Below are 26,903 nucleotides of genomic sequence, written 5' to 3'. Positions count from 1 at the left end.
TATATGCACATGTAATGTAAATGCAGAGTGGTGCGCCTTTTAGTTATTCCGTGGTTGGATCACTTATTTTTTTTTCGTTGACAAGTTATTTCAATGATTACTGGTGATTCCTAAGTTGTCTATAATGTTATTTGATGGATGAACAAGTTTCTGGCTTAAAAATTATTAATCATATAATTTGAATTTACTGGAATCAGTTTTTTCACATGACCTGTAAATTTCTTGTCACTTATGAGGATAAATTTTATGAATAAAACATCAATTTCATCAACAAAATAATCTGGATTTGTGAGCATCCAATAATGTAATATAGACATGGCTGAAAGCTAGTGTCTACACAAGCATTCTTGAATACATACTCATAAATACATACATCTATGATTGCTTGAATACACACACACACACACACACACATATAAGTGTGTGTGGCTGTTGATTGGTTTTTCTGGTTATAAGGCGGCCAGCTGGCAGAACTGTTAAAACGCCGGGTGAAATGTTTAGCCGTATTTTGTCTGCCCTTACATTCTGAGTTCGAATTCCGCCGAGGTCGACTTTGCCTTTCATCCTTTTTGGGGTTGATAAATTAAGCACCAGTTACGCACTGGGGTCGATGTAATCGATTTAATCCTTTGGTCTGTCCTTGTTTGTCCTCTCTGTGTTTAGCCCCTTGAGGGTAATAAAGAAACAGATTGGTTTTTCTGACTAGAAAATGTACCTAACAACACTACATTTTTGGTTACAAATCCATACTGTGTTTCTGACATTCCATACAAACATATTGATATGTCTGTGAATCTGTGTGTTACATGTGTATGTGTATATATATATATATGAATATTTGTACATCTTCAAATATGCATTTTCAAATGTGTGCATGTCTTTCATGTTATTCAAAGCCCTTAGATACACTTACATCATAAAAAGGATATTTTAGATATTTCATATCTTTTATGCTTTATCTGTTTCAGTCATTAGACTTTGGCCATGCTGGGGCAGAGCCTTGAAGAATTTTAGTTGAATGAAGATTGTACCTGTTGAACGGAAACTGTACTTGTTATCATTTGAAGCCTGATAGTTAGTCTGTCTGTTTTTTTTTGCCAAACAACTATGTTATAGGGAAGTAAATAAACCAACACCAGTTTTCAAGTAGTGGTGGAGGACAAATGCAGACACTCCCAGGCGCAAAGATATCTAATATGTAAAAGGATGGGCTTCTTTCAGTTTCTGTCTGCTGAATCCACTCACAAGGCTTTAATCTGCCTGAGGCTATGGTAGAAGACACTTGCCCAGGGTGCCATGCTGTGGGACTGAACCCAGAACCATGTGGTTGGGAAGCAAGCTTTTTACCACACAAACACGCTTGCACCTATACATAAATTATTTTTGTTGATTCTACTAAAAGACATGGGAGGTGTATATGTGAATTACTTCTAACATGTTCACCATGACAACTAAAATGAGACAGTGATGAAGGCACAACAAATAGATATTATTTGAAGGGATATACACTCACACACATACACACACCCAATGTGGATCCATGAATCGCACAGGTAGAAGTTCAAACGTTACTAAAAACCATGGTGTTGTTACCCTAAACGTGACATTATTCCACTTGAACAAGTTTGTTTGACTAACTGTAAACTGTCCACCGTTACTTTAGAGATGGACAATTAGCAAAGGGGACAGCATAGATTCAGCTTTAAATAAATAATTGACTTGTAAGAATAAATTCAGCCCATGTTTGCAGAGAGATGTTTGTGTGGGTATGTGTGAGAGAGAGAGAGAGGATATTGATAGATCATGGAAGAAAAGTTTGAGTGTGCATATTGGATATAGGAGCAGAAATGCCAAAAGAGTGAAATTAAGGGTCTGAAATGCAATTGTTAATTCTGAAGGACATAATGAAAATCCTGTAGAGTGGAACTGACTTTATCATGGAATCAAAATTGTGTTCTAAAAGACTTTCACCACAATATAAAGAAGTGATGAGAAATAAAAGAAACAGAATATAGAAGAGAAAAATACAAGCAAAGAAAGACATAAAACTTATAGTTTCTCACTGAAGAAGGATAAGTTTCCCAAACACTGGATATTTCACTCTGCACACAAAATTAATTCCTTGTAAATTTCTTTCCTCTTCTCTGTAATCTACAAATGTTGATGGATTAATTTTTGCTGATACAGAACTATATTGATGTGTTTGTTGATTGCTGGACATTGCTATCATGGCAGCGAGAGAGAGAGAGAGAGAGAGAGGGGGGGGGAGGGAGAATTTATGCACTTCAGAGGAAATAATCACATCTAAGTTTTTGTTTGTTTGTCTTTTTCTAGTCTGTAAGTTGGAGCTGTATTAGCTTCCTTGAGTTTCAGATCTTACATTTATATTTATTACAATTTTCTGATCAATACTTACACTGGACAGCATGCAACATATATCTATGGGAATTACAGTTTAAAATTTCAGTGAATTAAGAAACCTATATGTGATTGCTTAGCTAGAAATAGCAGCAGAATCTTCCTCAAATCAAAACTTATAATCTTAAAACAGAAAGAATGGATAAAATGAAAAGTATATGTCATTTAACTTGTTGACATCCAAACTGCTTATATTATTTAACTTATTGACATTCAGCTAATTGATGAGCTGTTTATAATATTTAACTCACTGACAAGGCAGCGAGCAAGCAGAAACATTAGCATGCTGAGCAAAATGCTTAGCAGTATTTCGTTCTGAGTTCAAATTCCGCCGAGGTCAACTTTACCTTTCATCCTTTCAGGGTCAATAAATTAAGTACCAGTTGCATACTAGGGTTGATCTAATCGACTGGCCCCCTCCCTAAAAAATTTCGGACCTTGTGCCTAGAGTAGAAAAGAATATCTAACTCAATGACATTCAGATAATTCACAACCTGCTGATGACATCTCATTGATATCCAGCCAATTGAAAGATTTCAATCAACACCAAAGCACAGCTACCAAAACTTCTCAATGCATTATATTATCTTCTTCTTTCTTTGGTTACGATAACAGCTTCTACCCTCATCAATCAGTTATTTGTAGGTGCATCACATGATGCACCCATCTCTCATTCTTTCTTTATCTTACTTGCCAAACAACATATTAAACACATAACAAGCTCAATCCTTCTTCTGAATTCCACTCTCCCAACAGAAATTTAAAAAAGCATTTCAGCAGCATCTACCTAAATGGTTAAGGAAACTACATAAAGAGAATATTAAATAATAATAATAATAATAATAATAATAATAATAATAATAATAATAATAATGATAATAATAATAATAATGATAATAATACCTCTGGAAACATGGGTGTTTCATTCAACATCCTTAAACAACCCTTATTCAGGGACCTTTTGAGCAGAATGGGTTACTCAACCAGAAGAAAACTCTAACTGGGCCCCACCTGCAAGGTCATGTGCTGTTTATCTTGATATGAGATCACCATGTCGCACACATATGGTTGTGATCCATGTGCCTGGTGTACCCTTATCAGACGGGTAGTCATGATGGCTTCGTATATTTTACCCCAGTGTCACTTTGATGGCATGCATTGCTCTCTCACTTAATAATAATAATAATAATGGATTAAATAATAATTTTATTATTGAACCAGAGAGCAGCACATGCCACCTAAGTGAAACTTGGGCACAAATATACGAAGAATAACATACCACCATCATGACTACCCATCTGAAAAGAGTACATCAGGCACCATGTATCACAACTATGTATACATGACATGGTGATCTCATATGATAAACAGCTCCTGACCTTGCAAGCAGGGCTCAGTTAAAATCACTTTTCAGGTTGAGCATCCCATCCCACTCCAAAGGTCGCTGAATAAAGTTTGTTTAAGGAAAACGAACAAAACACCCATGTTTTCAGAGGGGAATTATTAAAACCCCAAAGAATATCCTCTCAACACTGAGCTGTGTTGTTCCCCCACTACTTCTTCTCATGATTAGTGATGCACATATTGTCAGCCACTTAGAGACATGGTCAACTGATTGAGGTGAAACAAATCTTTATTTCCTGCAGCCCATGTACATGATAACACTTCCAATCAGTTAAGATCAGAAGCCATGTGAGCCACTGCCAGATACTACATCATGGCATTTATTATTATTATTATTATTTCTAGCATAGAAATAAGGGCACAAATAAAACTGAATATTTCCACCCCAGTAACTCTTTTATTTTATCGTCCCTGGCAAGAAGATAAGCCACAGAACAGAAAAATTAATTCTTGTCCCATTATAGCTGAAATATTATATCCAGTTAAATAGCCCAGATAAATTAAGAACTTTACTAATTAGTATCAGCCGCTGCCTCTAAAATTAAATATTTAACATTCTCTATGATCTACCTGTATTTCATTCTGAAAGTTAATTGGCCATACACCTATATGATACTTAACTAAACTAACATTTGAAATACTGATACCCATGTTGTTACAAATGGTTTCTTTTTGTGGATTAACATAATTTCAGAAGTCATAAGTTATTACAAATGCAAAATAATTATTCCTCAGTTAGGTTAGTTTTAATTATTTGGTCACTCACACACACACACACACACACTGAAAAATATAAACTTGTGAGGTGAGGTAAGACAAACAAATAAGTAAATATTTACTTGTTTAAAACGTCTTCCAAATTAAAAATAAGTAATTTTCATTCGTTACACTTAGGGAGATGCTCAAGTGTAGACAGTTGTCGTCATCATTCCTTTCGATTGCTGTAAAAATGATTACAAATTGCTCAAAGAATGCATCTAATTGTATCGAGACTGAAGACTTAACACATAATTAGTTTATAAATATTGCTATTCTGCAGAAAATTATTTAATTCTTCCTATTGGAATATAACAAACTGTAAAATAGATATTTCAATGCATCATCTTATGATCTCTTCTAATAAGAACTAGTACAATTCACTGAAAATTATTCATTAAAAGTAGAAACTGAACGTGTCTGACATTTCCAATATATTTTCCAAACTCACACACGCATCCTATCCTATACTGCATTTGACTGTATCTTTTACATACATGTATTCATACTACGATATTTGGTTTTCTCATCATCTTTATCAATGATAATAAAATAACAATGAAAGAATACACCCAGTACTACTATATTGAAACCCCTAACTCACCCATCCTTGTCCATGTTTTACTGATTCAAGTAGCAGAAGTTTCAGCTGAAGATGCAATCATACCAACATTACTAGAACAGGAGGTTTTGCATATACCTAATTCGAAGTTGGGGTTCAATTCTCACTTGAGTAATCATTCTTCTTTCATGCACCTTTCATTAAAATAATCTTAGATAAGTTAGTCATTTTGTTTTAATTCCATAATCTTCAACCTTTTGACACAAGAACACAGGATTTTATTAGAAGTAAATGAAAGTAATTTCAGATGATGATGCCATTTTCATGCCATATCAATCAGATGCTATTATTCAATATTGAATCATTATTACGGTACATCAAGAGAAACTATTGTTGCATTAGTTGATTCTTAGAAATAAATTCTTGAAATAAAACTACTCACTCTGAATGTCTGCTATTATATTAATATTTTCAGTCAACCTAAGATCTTATGATTCTAACAAATTGTTTCTTCAAAGGCCGGTTTCCATTTCAAATCTTATTGCAATCTTTTTGCAGATAACTTATTTTGCTCTTACAATAATTCAAATTATAACCAAAATGTATATGCCATCCTTAGAAATATAGTCCTGTCACAAGATAGGAAAAGTTGCAATATATTTTGGAGAAAATGCTTGTCAATTTATGTAATAAACTACTTTTAGTTCAGACAATCATGACAAAATGCCAGAGAGGTTTATGAAATGCTTCAGCCATGGCATATAGCTTTTTACAATGCTGAAATTTTTCTCTCTTTCAAATTTCTATGAACCAGGAATGAAATGTTAAAGGCTGCTTTTACTGAAATATTTTAAAAACATATTTGCAGCAAAATCTAAGATATTTATTGTATGAATTATGTTTTCTCTGAAATTCAAATAACAGATTAAAAAGTATAACAAAACTGTTAATCAAGAATTGCATCATTAGATTTGAGCTCTGCAAAGAAAAGCGATTCTACATCTGGTATTTTAATATAATTTTTAAATGCCGATATCCTTGGTTCAAACTCAGAATTTTCAAATACTTCACTGTTCATTTCAAAGAATTTCATTAACAGTTCTTTTTATTGAAGGTAGAAAGCTATATTCCTTTTACGAAATTAATAAATTTTAAAATATAAATTCTATGAATGTTATGAAAGAGTTTTGAGAAGTAATAGATGAATGTTTTTGTAAGGGTGTTTGTTGTTGAAACTAATATTGTTGAACTTAAAATCAGGTTTTAGAAGAAAATGCACACTGAATTTGTTAATATTATATATTATGTTATAGCAAATTTTCATATTAGAAGAGCCAAAATTACATTGGAAATTTAGAATCTTTCAGAAAATTTGTAATTATATATATTATACCTATATTTCCTAAAATTCATTCATTTTAAATCAGTACTTTTTTTCTCTGATTTATGCTAATTTGTGTCTTTTTTTAAAATTCTACTTCAAAGTTAATCCCTGATGTAGATAAATGTATACTTGCACATATATTGAGTTTTATCGATTTCTGTGTTATAGAAAGAATAAAACTGTTGAAAGACTTGCTTTTGAAACAAATTACAAACAACTAAGAGAATGATATTTAGCAATACTCAACTGGTGGATATATTGTCATACGTTTATGATATAGAAAAATGTCTGTAAAAAAAAAAAAGTTATAGTGATTATCAAAAGTTCTTGAATAAATATTATAAAGAACTGGAATTTATAAAAGGTAGAGGCATAAAGAAATGTTCAGTTGATTCCAAGCCACATGGTTCTTGGTTCATGTCACCATAGTCTGGAGGTGACCCAATGCCTTATGAGTAAAGTTAGGGTGTCGGAAACTGGCTTCACATGCCATATCATCATCACTTTTAGGTCCATGCTCTCAGCCTTGCCCATAATGGCAGAGGGGCAATAAACACACATATATATGCATACATATACAAACTTATATGTGCATACATATGTATATTATGTAAGTACCAAGTTGAACAGCACCAACACCTGGTGGTACCTTTAGCGAAGCCCTCACACACACTCAGTTTAACATCACAGCCTAATTTTTGGGTGTCTTTAACAAAGTTCACTCTATCAACCAGTTTAACACCACCACCACCCAGTCCTTCAGTATTTTTAGCAAAGCTGATGATTCTCCCAGAAGTATACAGAGCAGAGCTCTGGTCTGAGAAAAACTTCCCATTTCCACCCATTAGTCTTAGAGGCACTAAGAAAAAAGGTCAAAGATTTTACTTCACACTGACTGATTAAAAAAGAAATCTTAAGTATATAATTAGCATCACTTTAGCATTTGGATTCTAAACTTCAAAACCCAAAACTGCATCGTTATTATCTTATCTAGTGATACTACATTTTATTGAGTTAATAACTTTGCTATCAAGAGTATTTTATTTTCATATAATGGAAAATATTAACATTATATTCTAAAACATAATATTGAAATACTACATTTCAAGTTGTTTTATGAGTGTAATAAAAAGAACTATGGACCATTTTTGTTTTACTGCTTCCAGTATTGGTTTATTCCATTCACTATCAATTGAAGTAGAGCATTGTCACAAATATCTGTTGTGCAATCAACATATTTATATTCAGTTCAGATTTTTGTTACATCTGTTTCTTAAATGAATGGAATGTAGGAGAAACCGTTTGTAATTTGAACTTGAAAACACAAAAAGATGAACATTTTCGTAAAGCCGTGAACGGCAGCATTTAGATTTGATATCTGTCCTTGGTTACTATTACGTGGCTATAGGAAGTGGCTGTCATATTTAAAACTGCTATTTCTTCATAAATGGCTGAACAAAGCATACTGTTCTGCTTGACCAGCAGCAGGCCAAACTTTTATTATTTGATTCTTGTATTCAGCCTTCAGAAATAACTTCATATAATAATAAACTTGGACACAGTCTCTCATGTGACTCTCATGGCTTCTGATCTCAACTGATTGCAAGTGTTATCATATACCTGCTTTGTATTGGTGCATAGCAGGTACTTATTTCATTGACTCCAAATGGACGGAAGGCCAAATTGACCTCAGCAGAATGATGATGATGATGATGATCTTTTCTACTATAGGCACAAAGCCTGAAATTTTTTGAGAGCGAGGTTTAAGTCATTTATATTGTACTGCTCAATCGGTAATTTTATTTTTAACCTGAAAAGTATGAAAGGCAAAGTCAACCTTAGTGTAATTAGAACTCAGTACATAAAGCTGCAAAGTATTAATAATAATAATAATAATAATAATAATAATAATAATAATAATGATGATGATAATGATAATAATGATAATAATAATAATAATAATAAATAATTACAATAATTAAATAAAACTTATAAGCAGTAAAATTGAAAAAGTAATTTAAATTTTTCATCTTGTATCTGCTTCTATTTTACAAGTATTTAGTGTAGTGAAATCAATATTATATATGTGATAGTAGCTTCTCCATAATTTCCTGCTAGGAACCATAAAAAATATATGAAGAAAGATAAGCAACAGATGGAAGTGTTCCAGTATTTTGACGACTAAAAATATCTGCAATTATTTATCTGAAAACTTCTTTTTTATCCATCTATGTCTCTTAAATGCACGGCAACACATTTCAGACGGTTTTATTGTAACTTTTTTCTTTTGCTGAGGGGAAATTATCTCTGACTATGATCAATATATATATATATATATATATATATATATATATATATATATATATATGCCTGTGTGTGTACGTACCTACATATATGTATGTATATACATATATACATGTGTGTATATATATATATATATATATATACATGTATGTATGTGTCTATTTATGTATGTATACATCTATGTGTGTATAAATGTATATATATATATATATATATTTATATGTAAGTGTATATATATGTGTGTGTGTACATGCGTGTGCATATATATATGTGTGTGCATATATATTATATATATATATATATCATTCATGATGATTATATATGCATATGTGTGTGAGAGTATACACAAGTATATATATATATATATATATATATAATATATATATATATATATATATATATGTACATACATGGCTACATATATTCATGCATATACATAAAATCACACAAATATGTGTGTGTGTGTGTGTGTGTGTGTATGTACATCCACAGAAAGATATACACATCCACCTAACCCACATATATGTGCTCTTTCGATTATAAATGATCACAAGTTAAAGTTTTAACTATGCCATAAGTGAAACCACTATCAAATATTATGAATAATACTGGAGCTTTTATTATTCCTGTCAAAACCAAGCTTCATAAAAGTTTATAATTTTCTTTTTTTTTTACATTTCATTGCACAAATAATGCTAAATGAATAGAGGGAAAGTAGAACTTTGAAGATTAAGACAACTTTTAAATATAATTTGTCTTTTTTAAAAATTTTAAGACTTTAAAAGATTCTTGGTTCAGAGATTAGTCTCATTTTCTAGATATTAAATAAAATAAAAATATTCCAAGATTCAGTATTTATTAATTTCTATTTTGTTTCTTTGTTTTGATAATTCTTTTTCTCCCCACCCCCTAGCCACCCACCCCCGTCTTAGCAAAAGAGAAATGCTCATCGTCTAGTGTAGATTGAATATTTTAAATTGTGAACTTAGCACTTAAACTCTAGCTTATCTACAAATTCTTACTACCACATTTTTCATGTGGAAATCATTGGTTTAATGTTTTCAAAAAGTTAACTCAGAAAAAAGTCCAATTTTAGAAATTTTGTTTTCAATATTTAATTAGGAGGGAAGCCACTACCTGTGACCCTGCACAGGGCCTCTAAGACCAGGGGTTAATGAAGTTATCCTCAAGTTGAAGACTGAGAACAAATGATTGCTACAGAATGAATTCCCCTAAAGGTAGATTAGGTTAGAGACGTTAAACTGGGCAACAGAGAATATCTATCACCCACAGAGACCAACAGCCAAAATTAATACTGCAAAGGATCTAGTCTGACATTCTTATAGTTCCATCAATCTGCCATTCTCGTTGAGACTTCTTAATTATCCAGAAAAGGATGAGAGGCTGGATTAGAACTCAGGGCACAGAGCATTGGAACAGACTGCCAATTCACCACATTACAGAAATAAACCTAAAGTCAAGTTAAAACTAAACCCATCTTCTAACATTTATATTTCTTTTCTTCTTTTAACATTGATCATATCAAAGCTGGTCCATTTAATTATATTTAATTAATTATGTTCCAGCTGTCACTGGGAGGTATACAAATCCCTGAAATGTATAATTTTCTAAGTTCCAATGAAAGGCTCTCTTACAATCGTTTCACAAAAATCATTTATTCCAGTTTTAGATTCCAAACAGCCTGATGCCTCTATATCTTGTTTGTTTATTCACCAATTTACTGTTTCGTTCCCCCTGTTCTCCTTTCTTTTCCTGACATTCTCATGTTTACTTTTGTGAATTATTGTGTTCTTTTTCATTGCACTCTTGCTGTGAATATTCTAAGTTTGAAAGAAAAGCACAAGCTCTAGATCATCTACAGCATTTCAAAATAGAAAAGAAGGAAATGTATCCCATATAGGGTTGAATGTGGGTATATTTTCTTGTTCTTGATGGAAGTCATAAAAAAATAGATGAAAAACAAAAAATTAATCAACATTTGATCAACGTACCTGGAATACATGTTTGTCATCTGCAGCAAGTTTAAATATTTACTTTATTTTCTATGGAAAATGATGCAACAAAAACACCAACGAATTTTAAAAAGCATCCCATACACATTCTTACAGCCTTATATGCAACCTCAAGTAACTGGCACTAACTGAATCATTGGTAAATAAGAAATTCTTCTAGTTGTGTTTAAGATTGAAGGACAAGAAGAAAAAACAACTACAACAAAATCATTTAATGGAAATTTTGAAAATATATAGGAAATAGATTCTGAGAATGGATCTTGTTTATCAAGTAAACTAATGAAAGTAGTGAACATGTTTCAGGCTTATTAGACCTCACTAGTGATGTCCATTGTAGTCAGTTGGTGAGACTTAGAGTTTGCATGCACATATATACACATATATATTACTTGTTTTAGGCAAAGGCTGTGGTCTTGTTGGGCCACCAACACAGATGACTATGTGTACATATAATGTTGATGATTGCAACAACAACAATAATAAAAATATTAATGATATGTTTGTGATTTAAGCACACCCCATACTTAATGTTATTTAATCAACCTGAAAATATGAAAGCCAAAGTTAACCTAAGTAGGATCTGAACTCAGAACTTAAAAGGCTGGAACAAATGCTGATCACCATTCTTATAATTCTATCAATCCACAGCAAAAACATGTACAACAAGGAAGGCAGATGTAAATGATGTTGATACTAAACAAGTGTATATAGATGCAAGCATATGTGATATATCTATATATATATGTATATAGATATATGCACACACACATATGGATATCTATACCTGTGTAAATATGTAATATTGAATTAAGACTTATTTTGTTACGAAACAAAAAAAAAACGGGTGCTGTTTGTTGTTTTGTTCTTCACACCTCCCACCCCATGTCTACATTTCAATTTGTCATTTAAACAATGTGTAACAAAGAATATTATTTTTACTTCAGAGATTGCTGGGAGACAGGAATAGTTCATGCTGATTACCAAAGTTGTGTATTACCTCAAGACTGTATAGTTTCAGAATGGATGGGATGGAAAGCTTACAGTGATGGTTGTCAAACTATTGATGGAGTAATATACAAATCGCATGTTATAAGAAAACGGAAAATTTTACAAATGCCTCTTGGTGATGGAGCTAAGTGTCCAAATCTAGAAGAGATTCAAGAAAATAATACGGCAATCAGAAGGCTCAAACGCTGCCCTATGTAAGTAAATGATAATATTTCTACAAACAATATATTTCGGTGTCACTTCAACTGCCCTGAACACAATGCTGTAAACGTTGGTTTTGAAACAAATTACAAAATTAATTTTGATTTTTGCTCAATCATAAATCTAAAAACTCATGGTTTTTGTCCATGTTTTCTTTCTTTTTATCTCATTAACTCTTTTAGCATTCAAACCAGCCATATCCAACCTCTCACACCTACTTTACAATGTTCTTCTACAAATAAACAATCACATCATCAAACCCTCAAAGTTACGAGATAATCCAGGATTAATTCAAAATAATGTGGATAAATAAGGATTAGTTTTGACATTTTGACAGCAAAAGGGTTAAAGTTATATATCCTGTAAATAATAATAATGGTATTTATATAACAATATAACAATATATACATCTCTCTAAAATTGCTTCCTTGATTTTTATCACAGTCAAATAACTTCAGTTTCTGGAGGCAGCCTCTACTCAAATTCAGCTGCAATTTCCTCTAACGATGATGAAACGAGATAAGGTTCCCTTTGTATGTTTCTGCTTTTGTCTATCATAAATCAATCAAAATGGTATTACTTGTTACTCATCCTTGGATAATAATTTGAAAATATATCAAATTTTGTCAGACTCTATAATGCATGAAAAAGTGAAAGAATAATGGTTGAATCACACAGACCATAGCAAACTTCATTTGGTGTGGCTGTGTGGTAAAAAGTTTATTTCCAACCACATGATTTTGGGTTCAGTCCCACTGAGTTGTACCAAGGGTAAGGGCCTTCTACTACAGCTCTGGACTGACCAAAGCCTTGTGAGTAGATGGAAATTGAAAGAAGCTCATTGCATGTATGTCCCCCCTTATATCTGTGTTTGTCCGTCACCATCACTGGACAACCAGTGTTGGTGTGTTTACATATCTGCAACTTGGTGGGTCAGCAAAAGAGACTGATAGAATAAGTGAGAGGCTTAAAAGAAAATAAATACTCGGGCCAATTCAATCAACTAAAATTCTTGAAAGTGATGCCCCAGCATGGCCACAGTCTAATGAGTGAAATAAAGCAAAAAAGACAGAGAGTTAAAGATTGAAGATATAGCAAATATCTTACACTATCAAAATCTGTCATTTTCTTAAAAGTACCACAGTCACTTTCAGCATTCTTTAATCATTATTCAAATGTTACACTATGTTTCAAAATGGAATATGTCTTTATAAGCTCTTAAGATATCTTCTAAAACTATTAAATTATTTCTTGCTTCTATTGCTTCTTGCATAATTCATATTCTATCAACCCTTGCTCTTGGCTCATTGTTTCTGTGAGGTACCGGTTCTTTGCTTTCACAGCTTGAAGAGAGGAGGTTATTTCACAACTGAGAAAATTCATAAAATATAAAAAACCCCAACACCTATGTGTGATGATTTTTATCCTCTTCTGTCTCTGAGACAAAAACCACTAGGATGTAGAATTGCAGCCGAATGAATGAGGAAGTTCTAAATAAACTCACTTTTATTTCAAGTTGATTACAGTTTGTCTAAGCAGTTGCTATGTAATTAAACATCATCAGATTTTGATGATGATGGTGTTGTAATTCATATAAAAATTAGAAGACATAAGTGAAATTTAATTTCCCATCACATTTTGAGAGATTTCCCAATATACATGTTGTTGGTGGTGGTGGTGGGGGGGGGGATCAGCCACAATGCTTTACAATATCTAGTTACGGCACTCAACCTCATAAATGTCAGATTTGCCCTTCATCCTTCAAGTATAGGAGGTTCATCTAATCAACCGCTCCTGTCCTCAAAACTTCAGACCTCATGTTTATGCTAGAAACTACTAGTTGTTGTTATTATTATTATTATTATTATTATTATTATTATTATTATTATTATATGAAATCTCACAGTTTATTTTGCTGGCTATGATGGGAAGTGTCAGCTGTCCACAGCCAGCAGACTAAGGCGACAGTTGTTTACTGGTCATGCTTCAAGAACCCTGTGAAGAATTCTTGCAGTTCCAAGCAATGCTGATTTTTGTAGGTGTTCTACTTTCACACTTGCACCGATCTTTTTCAGCCATGTTGGTAGTTGAGTGCTGATACTTCCAAGTGCACCAATTACTATTGGTATCACGTCTACTCTCTTCATTGACCACAACCTTCGTATTTCCTATTTCAGTTTAATAATAATAATTAAGCAACAGTGTTCAAATGGTGCATAGTTAAGAAATTCATTTCATAACTGCATGGCTTTGGGTTCAGTCTCATGGCATGGCATCTAGAGCAAGTGTCTTCTACTATATTGTTATTATTATTATTAAGCTGAAGACTCATACATCGTCTTCAATGTGAGAGTTCATCATCATTATTATTAATTTCATATTTTTCAGCAATGTCTACGTGAAGTTAATTTTCTCTTTAAAACAATACGAAAAAATATCTATGGACTCTGAATAGATTCACAAGAAATTTTAGAATTAGTTTACAAATTACAAGATATGTTAATAATCCTGCATTTACTTGCAGTTTTATTAATGATGCAGGTGTGGCTGTGCAGTTAAGAAATCCATTTCACAACTACAAGATTTGGGGTTCAGTCACATTGTGGAAACTGAAAGAAGCCTGTTGTGTGTGCGTGAGTGCATGCATGTCTTGACAGTACACAATAGTTTGAAACAAATCATCATCATCATCATCATATAAGCAATGTCTTTTGTTTCTAATCTTCCCTGTTGTGGGGAAATATTACCTTGCTTGAAAACAGGGTTGGCAACAGGAAGGGCACCCTGCCATTGAAAATATTTCGCTGGATTTCATTTGGTTGATGCAAATAGAGAAAATTGCTTGTTTAAATGTTGATTAAGAGGATAACAGCGATTATGACAACAACAACGAGGAGGAGAAACTTGAGGAAATTGATAGATCTACCCTTCTATTTAGTTTTGTATCCCACCCAATCAATAATTTCTATCTAAACTACTACACAAATTACCAAACCAATTAATGAAATATTCACTGTTAATTAAAAAGCTTCTGTTACTCAAAGAGTTTACAAGAAAGATTATTTATTTATTTATGAAATAACTTTTGGTTCATGACTGTTTGATCTCAACATCACTGAAAATGCTTTTTATTTCATTAGTAGTAAAGCAATTATCGACGTATTGGATCTAATTTATCTGTCAGTGATGCTGCTCTGCGTTTAGATTTAACAAGTCAGTAGTCAACATTGAAATATTCCAGAATTCTGAGACCTTGAGCTAGTTTGGAGTCTTCATTGAAACTAATTAATTTTTCTTACACTGCTAACAAAACAGGAAAAGAATTAACATTACAACTTCTTATTTCCCCACTCTTTGGAAATGTAAAATCTTTTATCTCAGTTAAAATAAAACAATATTTAAATACTTGCAACATCATGTTCCAAAGATAGGCCACTTTTGCTAAGGTTATTTTTTTCTTGACATTTTTAACACTAAAATGAATGGTCTGTTCTAAATGGCAACAGAATTAGTTGAAATTTAGAAATAAAACTGGTAAGTCTGGAGAATATAACATGTTGGCCTGTCAACTTAATATGCATGACGAATTGGTGGACAAAAAGTTTGGAAAGTTAGAAGAAAGAAAGGGTGACTGGGGGAAATGTGAAAAGAAAAATTCTAAGATCATTGCATTATAAACAGAACAAATATTGGTTGGAGATAGCTTGCTGATGAGTGAAAGACTGCTGGTGGTAATGGGAATTTATTTTAGTAAATTTTTTTATACAGCACTGTAGTTTTATTTCAGTGATTTTAGATGTATGACTTCATGATGATTAACGTGTAAATGGCCGCAGTGTAACGAAGTTAGACCTTTAAATTGCCAGAATAATCTGACAGTTGTATACACACACACAAATATGAAGGTGAATGGCCTAGTGGTTAGGGGTTTTGCCCTCATGGTCATAAGATCAAAGTTTCAAATACCAGACTTCTTGAGTAAGATACTCCATTTCAAATTGCTCCTCTTCACTCCGTTCTAAATGAGTCACTCTGCCTTCAAATCAGAGGCCAAGTGTTGGTCTGCTTGCTTTGTCAGTTGAATGGCCTCAATCAAAAGCTAAAATGAGGTGCATTGTGACCAGCAATGTATAGCAACATTTGATATTTTTATCAGTCACATTATACATATATATATATATATGTATGTATACACACACACACATCCTATTATAATTTGAGTGATGTTTCTTTGTCCGTTACATTTTTATGTTTGTTAACTCCTCCTAGACCATTGGTGCAAGGACAATAAAACTCAAACCAGCAACTCTCCTAATCCCAGGGAATGTCCTAATGGGGTCTACTTTTTTAAGGACTATATAAATGGGGCCCCACTAAACTAAGTACAGAGGCATATTGTGTAGTAGTTAAGAGCACGGGCTACTAACCCCAAGATTCCAACTTTGGTTCCAGGCAGTGACCTGAATAATAATAATAATAATAATAATAATAATAATAATAATAATAATAATAATAAATCAGCAAAATGTGGAAGCTGAAGACTAAAACAATACCTGTTGTCATAGGTGCCCTGGGAATGATAGCGAAAGGGACTGATTGCTACCTAACTCAGATACCAGGAAACCCCAAAATGGCAGAAATTCAAAAGATAGTGCTCATGGGAACTGCTCATATCCTACGCAAAATACTCTCTATGTAATCCCAAGGTTTAAAACAAACTTCTTTTTTTTTTAATTTTTTTTCTTTTATTTATTTATTTTTTTAAAATTTTATTTTTATGTATTAGACATTCACTAGTACAACACCAAAAAAAAACACCTCCCCCCCAAATATATGGCACAGAACTTCCAACTTGTTGTCTCTTGAGGTCTCTGTGTGAGACTTGGAGCCAACTTGTACAGACATAAAGCAAAAGTCAAACAGAATAATAATAATAATAATAATAGTGATAACAACAACAACAATATCGAAAAAATACCTTAGGAATGAGAACCAGGTTCAAAATTACCCCAAGACACCTGTTGAAGGCTGGAGGGTATATCAGCTGAAACGTGCCAACAACAAACAAGATGAGGACATATATCTGTCAAATGTAAATAATGCAAATACATGGTATTGGCGACCAAATCGGAGCAATGACAATGAATTTCATACCATGAATTCCCAGGGAGTATCGTAAGGCTGTCCAATTTCTGAAGGGCTGCTTAAATGGGGCCCCACTGATACCCACTATTTTTACTGCATTTACCTTGCTCCTACACTTATTGATTAAACTGTGATCAGCATCAGTTCTTAGCACATTTGCAGAAATAAGTTTGGACATTCTAAATATCTTCACATACATTCAAATCAAGATAAAGATTTATAACAGGTACGTTTCAAGTGTAGTAGTGTGGATGCTTATATTTTGTAGTTAATGAAACTTATGTCTAGTATATATATATATATATATATATATATATATATATATATGTATATAAATTAGAAAAAAACCCACCTTTTATCAATTCAAAATGAACAATTAAATTACACCATCTAGAAAATTACATATAATAGAAAGATTAAATATAAGATAAAAAATATAATGATGATTAAGTAATGTGCAGAATAATAAATAAAACGTATATATTTATTATTATCATTATTATTATTATCATTATTATTATTATTATTATTATCATTATTATTATTATTATTATTATTATTATTATTATTATTATCATCATTATTATTATAATATATATATATATATATATATATATATATATACATACACACAAGCAGACACAGCTTCTGTTTACCTAAATTTAGTCAGGAAGTTTGGGTCCACTCAAAATTATAGTAAAGACACCCGAGATTGCAGAAAGTGGAATTGATCCTGGGACTGCATGACAGCCTTCTAATCACTAATCCATGTCAGCACCCAGTCAGTTATATTGTAGCCTAGTTTTGATATATTTCAAACAGTATCTTCTTACCTTTATTGGATAATAACAGATAATTTCTGTTACTCCACTCCATCCTTTTAAAAAAATCTTTTAATATTTCTGATTATTCCAAAAGATATTTGAAATTGTTATTTTACTTATTACAGTTTTTGAGGAAAAGTTTCCTCCATTTCTGTAATATTCAACATTTTGGGACAAAAATACAGAAACAAATTTTCTTTTCTTGACAGTGAAGTGAAGTTTTGAGATGATGATTTAAGTTGAAATTATTCTTTCACTTCTGCTAGTTTTCCACGTATTCCTCCAGAATATTTGTCAATACTGACAGCTTGAGTGAAGAATAAAAATTTATCAAATAAGAGTTCTGGATAAATTAAATATTCCATCCCACCAATCTGAAATTGTAATATCAAAGATATTTAGAATTACACCATTGGATCAAATTTATTTATTCCATACCTTTTCTTTCATCCTTATACTCACCCATTTCTTCTTCTCTAGCTCTAACCATCCTTCACTCTCTTCATACACCTTTGCAGCCTCTACCTACCAACACTGCCTCTTCTTCTGGCCCCACTGGTTTCTGCTCACCTTGTACCTTGAGGATCCACTTTGACACCTCTTCTCCACTATTTCATATCATTGTTACTCTCACCCTCTCTTCCATAACATGAGTAGCCATATACCTTCTCTGCAGCAAGAAACCTGTTCTGCTTTTGCCTCTTCTTTCATTCTTTAACCTCTCATCTCTTAGCATAAAGCTGCCTTGTCTCCAATCTACACCAGCAGGAAATCAAATATCACTTTGCCGCTTGCATAGAAAAAGCATCCAGTACACTTTGCAGAATGGTTGGCCTTAAGAATGGTTGGCAATGATAGCAGTCATGCCACAGCAGACACTGAAGCATGATGCAATCATCTTTGTTGGATCCAGTCTAACTGTCCAACTATACGAGAATGGAAATTGGGTACAACAGAAAGATGATGAAATATATTTGAGGGTACATTTTTATGAGCCCAAGAAAATATGATAAAGTGTTTTACCATAGTCTTACAAATGTATTTGATGCCAAAATGTGATAAAATTTCTCTCTCTCTCTTTTTCTTTCTGTCTCTTGATATGTATGTGTATCTGTGTGTATGTATACGTACACACATAAATACACACAATTAGCAGTAAAAAATTTCCTTGTGTATCATTTGGAATTTCATGACTGTCCAAAATGTCAATAACTTTTAATATCATCATCATTTAATGTATGTTGTCCATGCTGGCATTGGATGGATGGTTTGACCAAGGTTGGTGAGCTGGAAGGCTGCACAAGACTCCAGTTTGAATTGGCATGGTTTCTACAACTGGATGCCCTTCCTAACGCCAATCACTACAAGAGTGTAATAGGTGTTTTTACATGCCACTGGCACAGGTGCCATTTGCGTGACACCAGTATCTGCCATGGCTTTGATTTTACTTGGCTTGATGGCTCTTCTCTCTCAAGCATGATATATTGCCAAAGGTCTCGATCATTGCTTCCATGAGGCCCAACACTTCTAAATGAGCTCAGTGTTCTTCTCTTTAACAATGTGAATAGTTTAAAAGCAAGTTGTGTACATTTTAGTGGATTGCTTTGAAAGTTAGGATAATCTCTTTCTATTTAGTTTTAATCATTGATGTTTTTTTTTTGTGAATTGTGCAGTAGTTGTTGTTGTTGTTGTTGAATGATTTAATGAAAGCTGCACAAGAATACAATATTTCCCCTTGTCTTGTTTTGGAACTTTTCTTTTCTGCAACTGGTTCATGCTGACACAAGTTTATATAGATCTAAATAGGATATTTTTAGAAAAAATACAGTTAGGAAATGGCAATTCCTGAGATTGTAGCAAAGAATGATTAGGAAAGAAGTTTGTTTCTCTAAGAAACTGGAAACAGTTATTTACATCAACAAAAAAGGGGGAGGGAGAAAAAAAGAAAGAAAAAGTAAAAAAAAAATTTTATCTTCATCTATGTTTATGAAAGATAACTATATCAATGTTATATCAATACAACCAAATAATATTTTGGTTGCAGAAATCTTATTTCTGGATTATGTTTGTATCAATTATTAAATTTTACTAGTATACCCATGTCATCAAAAGTGATTCCAGATTTATCAGAAATAGAAAATTGAGCACTGATTCAAAACAATAGAAGAAAATGTTAAGAAATTTCCTAACTAAAGACTTTGTACTGTTTATTGAACATAAAAATATTACAGTAATTCATAAATGTGATGCTGCTTTTTTTACATCTATGAAACTTTGGCATTTTCCTCTCACTCAACTACATTTACTCTTAACTGTCATAGAAATACATTTTTTTTTATGATATAGATAATGATTATGCAACAAGCATTATTCTTTTAAGGCAGAATTTCTGGTCATTTAACCCTTGCCTTTGCTTCCTCATAACTTTCTTTAAAATGTCTACTTTTAAATGACACTTGGCAAAGATATGTTTTTTTTTTGTCTTGAAAGTGTAAATTGAAGTTTCAAATGCTAAAAGCCCGTGAAAAATGCTAAAATTGCTGAAGTGTTTGGTTAGCAAGTCAGAGGGATGAAAGAAGGAGACAATGATGCAAAACTCCAGCAAAATATCATTAACATGTATTTTAAAGAGAGTTGTGAGGAAACAAAGGTGGAGAAGGAAATACCATTCTGTAGTTATGCTATAACTTTTTATAACAAATCTTTTAATACAAACATGTGTATGAAATTAAATACGATATTTTTTACTTTCAAAAACAAATTCTATATCAAAATATTATCGTTCATATGTATGTATGTATGTATGTATGTATGTATGTATGTATGTATGTATGTAGGTATGTGTAATACAAATATACATATGTATGATATATATATATACTTATATATATATATATGTATAATATATATACTTATATATATATATACACATATATATATATACATACATACATGTATGAATTTTATATATATATATATACATATATATATATATATATATATATATATATATATATATATATATACACACACATATATATATTATGTATATATATATGTATGAAATTAAATATTAAAGTAATTTATTTTGTTTATAAACCCTTTTTCAAAAGACAGCAATGTTTTGGAGTTTGGTTAGTAATTAATGAAAACAAAAGTTATATAGCTTGTGTGTGTGTGTGTGTTCATATACATGTGTCTGAATTTCTATCATTTAAACTGAACACTTAGCATGCTTTGTTAACAATTTATTTTTCTATTTTTTCCTGTTTTTCCTTATCAATATAAATTATGGAAGTAATCGAAAATATGTTCGCACAAAATTTACAGGAAAATTTTGCAGATTCTTTTTGAGCCAAGTACCTGCTTCTCCAGCCATTGTAAAACTTCGCACTTCTTCTCAATGGGATTATTGGTCTCTTGTTTTCCCTCACATACATTTGATATCTCCAATGGCCACTCCCTCTCCATTTATTATTTCAGTCTCCCTTGAATACAAATACACCTATATATCATTCTATGTGATATTTATAAATTATGAAATATTAGACATATATATTTTACAGATATTTAAACAGTTCAAATAATTATTTCACAGTTAACATTTTGTAAAATTATTCAAACAACATCATCATCGATGACATTATCATTTTCACAGCTGTTTTCCATATTACAATGGGTTAGAGAATCTTGTACTAATTTTCTTCAGCCTTTTTCTTGGTTCCCTATCACATCTATCAGAACTAAATATTCTGTGATTCAAGCATGTTCGAATTCTTCATCCAATTCGATGCTGCATTATATGCACATACCAGCAAAGCTACTGCTCATAAACTTGGCTTGTGCCTTATGTAGCCTAGTCATTACTGATATGTGGCTTTCAGTCTTTAGATTGTGGGTTCAGTTCCCAAACCAGGCAGCATATTGTGTCTTAAAACAAGATTTCCCTTTGTAAGAAGTACGCCCAATAGAAAATTGTTTCCTTCAGTAGCTGGAAAGTTAACCTCACAATAGACTCTAGCAACCCATTCAAAAGAGTCTCAGTCATGAGCTATTAGCTTTGAGAGAGATTTTAACTCTATCAGCTTTCGTTTTATTTGCCTCAAATGAAAATTAATATTTGCAATCAAGGCATCTCATTGAAGATATCTCCCACACTACCATTTACAGATCTTCAACAGGCCATACGAATTTAACATTTCTCAGCATCATGGCATTCCTCACGCATACTCTTTGAAACTTGTCTTCATCATGGATAGAGAAACTGTTACCAACACAAGTAATAATTCTCTAAATTTGTTTTTCATATTCTTGTTTCTCTACTTTTTATTACTCCATCTCCTATCATATATTTTATCACCTTAATAACAAAACTGCCAACCATATTCACCAATTTGAGAGCAATACAAATATTTTATTTCATGGCTTTCTTTCCCATTGCTTCTATTATTAACTACTTCTATCCAACAGCTTTTCCTCAATTCTTCATTCCTCTCTCATTTTGCCAAATATCTCACTGCATCTCTTGTTTAGCCATACCCATTAAGTACGATTCTTCCTACGCACCCACTGTTTCACACATTCATTAGATAACCCTGGTCTATGACACTTTGGGATTTTTCCTCTTTTCTTACAACTCTTGGGACCTCTCTGAAACATTTTAAAGTTTAAGAACATTTTCTGCCATTTTTCTTTCAACACATCACATCTAAACCTTCTATTTATAAACTCTCTCTCTCTCCCTCCGTCCATCTTGATCTGGACATGGCCTAGCCTCCTTAGAAGGCAAAAGAGCTAAGAGTCAAAACACTTGCACAAGGGAGGGGGTACCTCTTCTGTGAAGACCCTCCACTATTCACTTCTCCCTAAAGTTTCTTACTACACATACTCACACATGCACAACACATGCAATTGTGTGAGTGTGTGTACAGAATGTATGTGTATATTTATACTACATAAAGAGAGAAAGCCTCACTAGAGGAAAGTTAGTGTATTGTATCTTTAAACCTTCACCAAAGATATGTTTTTATGTGTGCATATACATACATACATACATGCATGCATGCACACATATCCATATAATATATATATATATACATATGCATATGCTCACACACACATACATATATGTTCTTTTCCTGTATGATAGCAGCAATTGGAATGGAAAGCGTCTGTTCTATTCAGCATTCTTCAGATAACAATTTTGCTCAGTCTGCTTCCCATTTTGGTTCATTCTTTTGTTTTGAATATGGAAAAATAAAAATACAAAACATATGTAAAACTATATTAGTTTTCTATTTATTACTTCTTTCAGTAAACAGAATACAAAAAAGTTTGTGTAAGCTATTGAATTTAACCTCTTTGTGATTTCTTTACAAAGTTTACCCACAAAGTGAACATAAATACTCTAAAGTCAAATGGAAATCTCTAGACAATAATAACAATAACAATAAAGAAGAGAAAAAAAATCTATTTAGTTAGATCCAATAATGGATATTGATTCCCATCTCACCACTATATTCAAAGACATATAAGTAACTGAGTGATTTCTCCTGGATATTGTCAGGACAAGCAATGCAAAATCTATGAATAGATTCATCAATAGAAAATAAAATACGTAAAAAAACAAATAAGCAATATTTATAACGGAACAGAATGGAAATAAAAAGAATACTTTCCTTATAGAAGCTAATAAAAATGCCCAGAGCCAAACTCCCTCCAATAATTCATGGCCCTTCAATTCTTTTTATGGAACTCAAAATTAGAAACCCAAATTGAATACAAAAAGGAAAAAAACTTGGTATTTCAAGTGAATTCTTAGCTAGTTATTGAAATTTCTAAACTAAGCAAACAGAAATATGGATTCAGTCTGAGATTTTTTAGACACTTCCCCCCCCCCCCCCACCGCTTTTGTCTCCTGTCATCTGTCACTTTAGGTGGCATTTCTCTTGCATTGTCATTTGAAAATTCTTTAGGTAGGAAGCAATTTTTTTCTATGTATTTCATAAGAATAAAACAGCCTGTCTGAGAAGTTGACAGCAAAGTTTCTATGGCTAGAGAAGAAGAAGAAATAAACAGAATAGGTTTTGTTCTTTATATATATATATATATATATATATATCTTATGATTCTGATTTAGAAGTTTCTTTTGATCTTTTGCCGCTCATACTTAATTCATATTCATTGATTTATCTTGGAATGTTCCCCACCGCCGCTTTTTTTTTATTTCATTCTGTTTTTCTGCTGAATTTTCTCTACATCAACCATTTGTTAGGTGTTTATTTATTTTCAAAACACATTTAACATGTTTCTGTAAATGAAAACAACAAATAATGTCTACTTGTTTACAAGCTAAAGCCTTTTCATGCCTCGACAACAGTAAATTCTTTAGAAACAAGAATTGAAATAAAGGTAATTCATGTGTATCTCTAGCATGCATCGGTTGACAAGACAATATATTAATTAATTATCTGCCTGTGCAGTTGTCCAAGCTATTAACTGATCAACTGCCTTCATCAAATTTTGTAAACAGTGCTGCCTCTTGTGTCACTCTGACATAGATGGCAAATTAATGGCTGCTAATGAAAATTACTGAGAGATGCTGGTGTTGTCACTTCATTTTGAAATACAAATGAGCCAATTATAAACTGATTACATCTCAATTTTTAAGCAAAAATGTTTTCTAAGACCAACATATATAAAATAAAACCTTTAGAACTGATCACCTAATTACAACAATTAGTGAAACTTCATTAATTTATTTCCTACTCAGCCATTCCAAAAGGGTTTCTACAAGATACAGAAAGGCTTTTTCAGGCCAGATTGGTACAACACTCTTATCAGAGTTGATGAATCAAAAATTTTAAAAGCTGTGACACCATTTGAGCATGATCGTTACCTGCGTCACCTTACTAGCACTTGTGCTGGTGGCACGTGAAAAAAAACCATCCAAGTGAGGTCGTTGCCAGTGCCACTGGACTGGCTCCTGTGCAGGTGGCACATAAAAAGCACCATTTGAGTGTGGCCGTTGCCAGTACCACCTAACTGGCCCTCGTGCCGGTGGAAGTAAAAGCACCCACTACACTCTCGGAGTTGTTGGCACTAGGAAGGGCATCCAGCTGTACAAACTCTGCCTGATGAGATTGGAGTCTGCTTTGCCAGACCTCAGTCAAATCGTCCAACCCATGCTAGCATGGAAAGCGGACGTTAAACGATGATGATGATGATGATGAGCATTATTAAAATGTTAAAAACGAAGGACTTTGAACATTTTGTGTAGGTGCAAGCTTAGCTGTGTGGTTAAAAAGTTTACTTCATAGCTTCATGATTTCAGGTTCTGTCCCACCACAAAGCACTTTGGACAAATGTCTTCTAGTATAGCCCTGACCTGATGAGAGCCATGTGAGTAGATTTGGTAGAAAAAAAACTGAAAGAACCCCATTGTGTGCGTGTGTGTGTTTCCTTGTCTTGACATTTCGTACTAATTGTAAACAAATGTCTCCAGCCTACAAACAGTGCCATTTGTTTAAAATTTTCATGAAAGCCAGTTCAGCAATTGTGCGACACATGTGCAAAAGACTAGTGGAAATATTGGTCTCCTTGGAAACAGGTGAGGATTGTTGGCAGCAAGAACATTTAGCCATAGAAAATCTGCCTGAATGAATTCATGATCCATTATCTGTTAAACAATGATCATGATAACAATGGCAATAATGACAATAACAACTTCTGATGGCTTACCTAAAACCATTTAATCCCATTTGCAAGTAATTGTTCAGTGAGAATCAAAACTACAAAATTCTTGCAATTAGGCACCTCAGCAACACTCACAATTGGTAAACGGTAAAATTAGTATTAGATGAGCTTTCTCTAGAGTCATGTCGCATAGAAAAAACATTAAATGGAATTGAGAATATTAGTTGAAAGTATTTTTCTTCAATCTCAAAATTGTACATGATAATGATAATAATAATTGTTTCAAATTTTTGCACAGAAACAGCAATTTTCAGTGGGGTGGTGGTGGTGGCAGTCAATGACATCAGCTCCAGCACTCGGCTGCTATTTTATTTTATTGACTCCTGAAAGGACAAAAAGACAAAGCTGACCTTGACAGCTTTCGCATTCAGATATGAAGGGTTAGAAGGAAAGAGTCTGCCAGTTTGCTTAATAATAATAATGATAATAATCCTTTCTACTATAGGCACAAGGCCTGAATTTTCAAGGAGGGGGCCAGTCAATTCCATCGACTCCAGTGTTTCATTGGTACTTAATTTATTGACCCCAAAAGGAAAAGCAAATCCCCCAGTATGCTAGCAATTCTACCAGCTCACCACCTTCATAATAATAATAATAATAAATGCCCTGATACAGTACCAGGTTGTGTCACTCATGGCTTCAGATCTTAACTGATTGGAAGTGTTATCATGTACATGCTTTGTCATGGTATAAAAGATGGGCTGCAGCAAATATTTGCTTGCTTGACCATAACCTGTTGAGCATGTCCCTTGGTGGCTGACAGTATGAGCATCACTGATGACGAACAGGAGTAAGTGGGTAGTATCATAGCTGTCTTTTGAGAGGAATTCTTTGGTCTTTGGATAATTCACCTCTCAAAACATGGGTGTTTTGTTCATCATCCTTAAACAAACCTTATTCAGGGACTTCTTGAGCAGGATGGGCTACTCAACCTGAAGAAAATTCTAACTCGGCTCCACCTGCAAGGTCATAACTTGACATGACATCACCATGTTGCATACATATGGTTGTGAAGCATGTGCCTGGTGTACCCTTATCAGATGGCTAGTCATGATGGGTATATTGGGCTTCATATATTTGTACTCTAGTGTCACTTTTATGGAATGCAC

General features: G+C 32.8%; 1 protein-coding gene across 13 annotated transcripts in view; it reads left to right on the top strand.

The window, feature by feature from the left end:
- LOC115220760 (thrombospondin type-1 domain-containing protein 7A) overlaps positions 1-26,903 on the top strand; it is a 1,292,425-nt gene that overhangs the window by 955,390 nt on the left and 310,132 nt on the right. For all 13 annotated transcript variants that reach the window (XR_005002721.1, XM_036510587.1, XM_036510592.1 and 10 more), the window contains one exon: positions 11,806-12,063. Coding sequence is in view for 12 of the 13 variants with exons in the window: in XM_036510587.1 (XP_036366480.1) it covers positions 11,806-12,063 (258 nt within the window). In the remaining variant the exon portion in view is untranslated. The remainder of the gene's footprint in view (positions 1-11,805; positions 12,064-26,903) is intronic.

Source organism: Octopus sinensis, linkage group LG17 (assembly GCF_006345805.1).
Source record: "Octopus sinensis linkage group LG17, ASM634580v1, whole genome shotgun sequence".
NCBI classification, from domain to species: domain Eukaryota; kingdom Metazoa; phylum Mollusca; class Cephalopoda; order Octopoda; family Octopodidae; genus Octopus; species Octopus sinensis.
The sequence above is the reverse complement of the archived record's forward strand: the minus strand, read 5'-3'. Positions and strand labels throughout refer to the sequence as shown.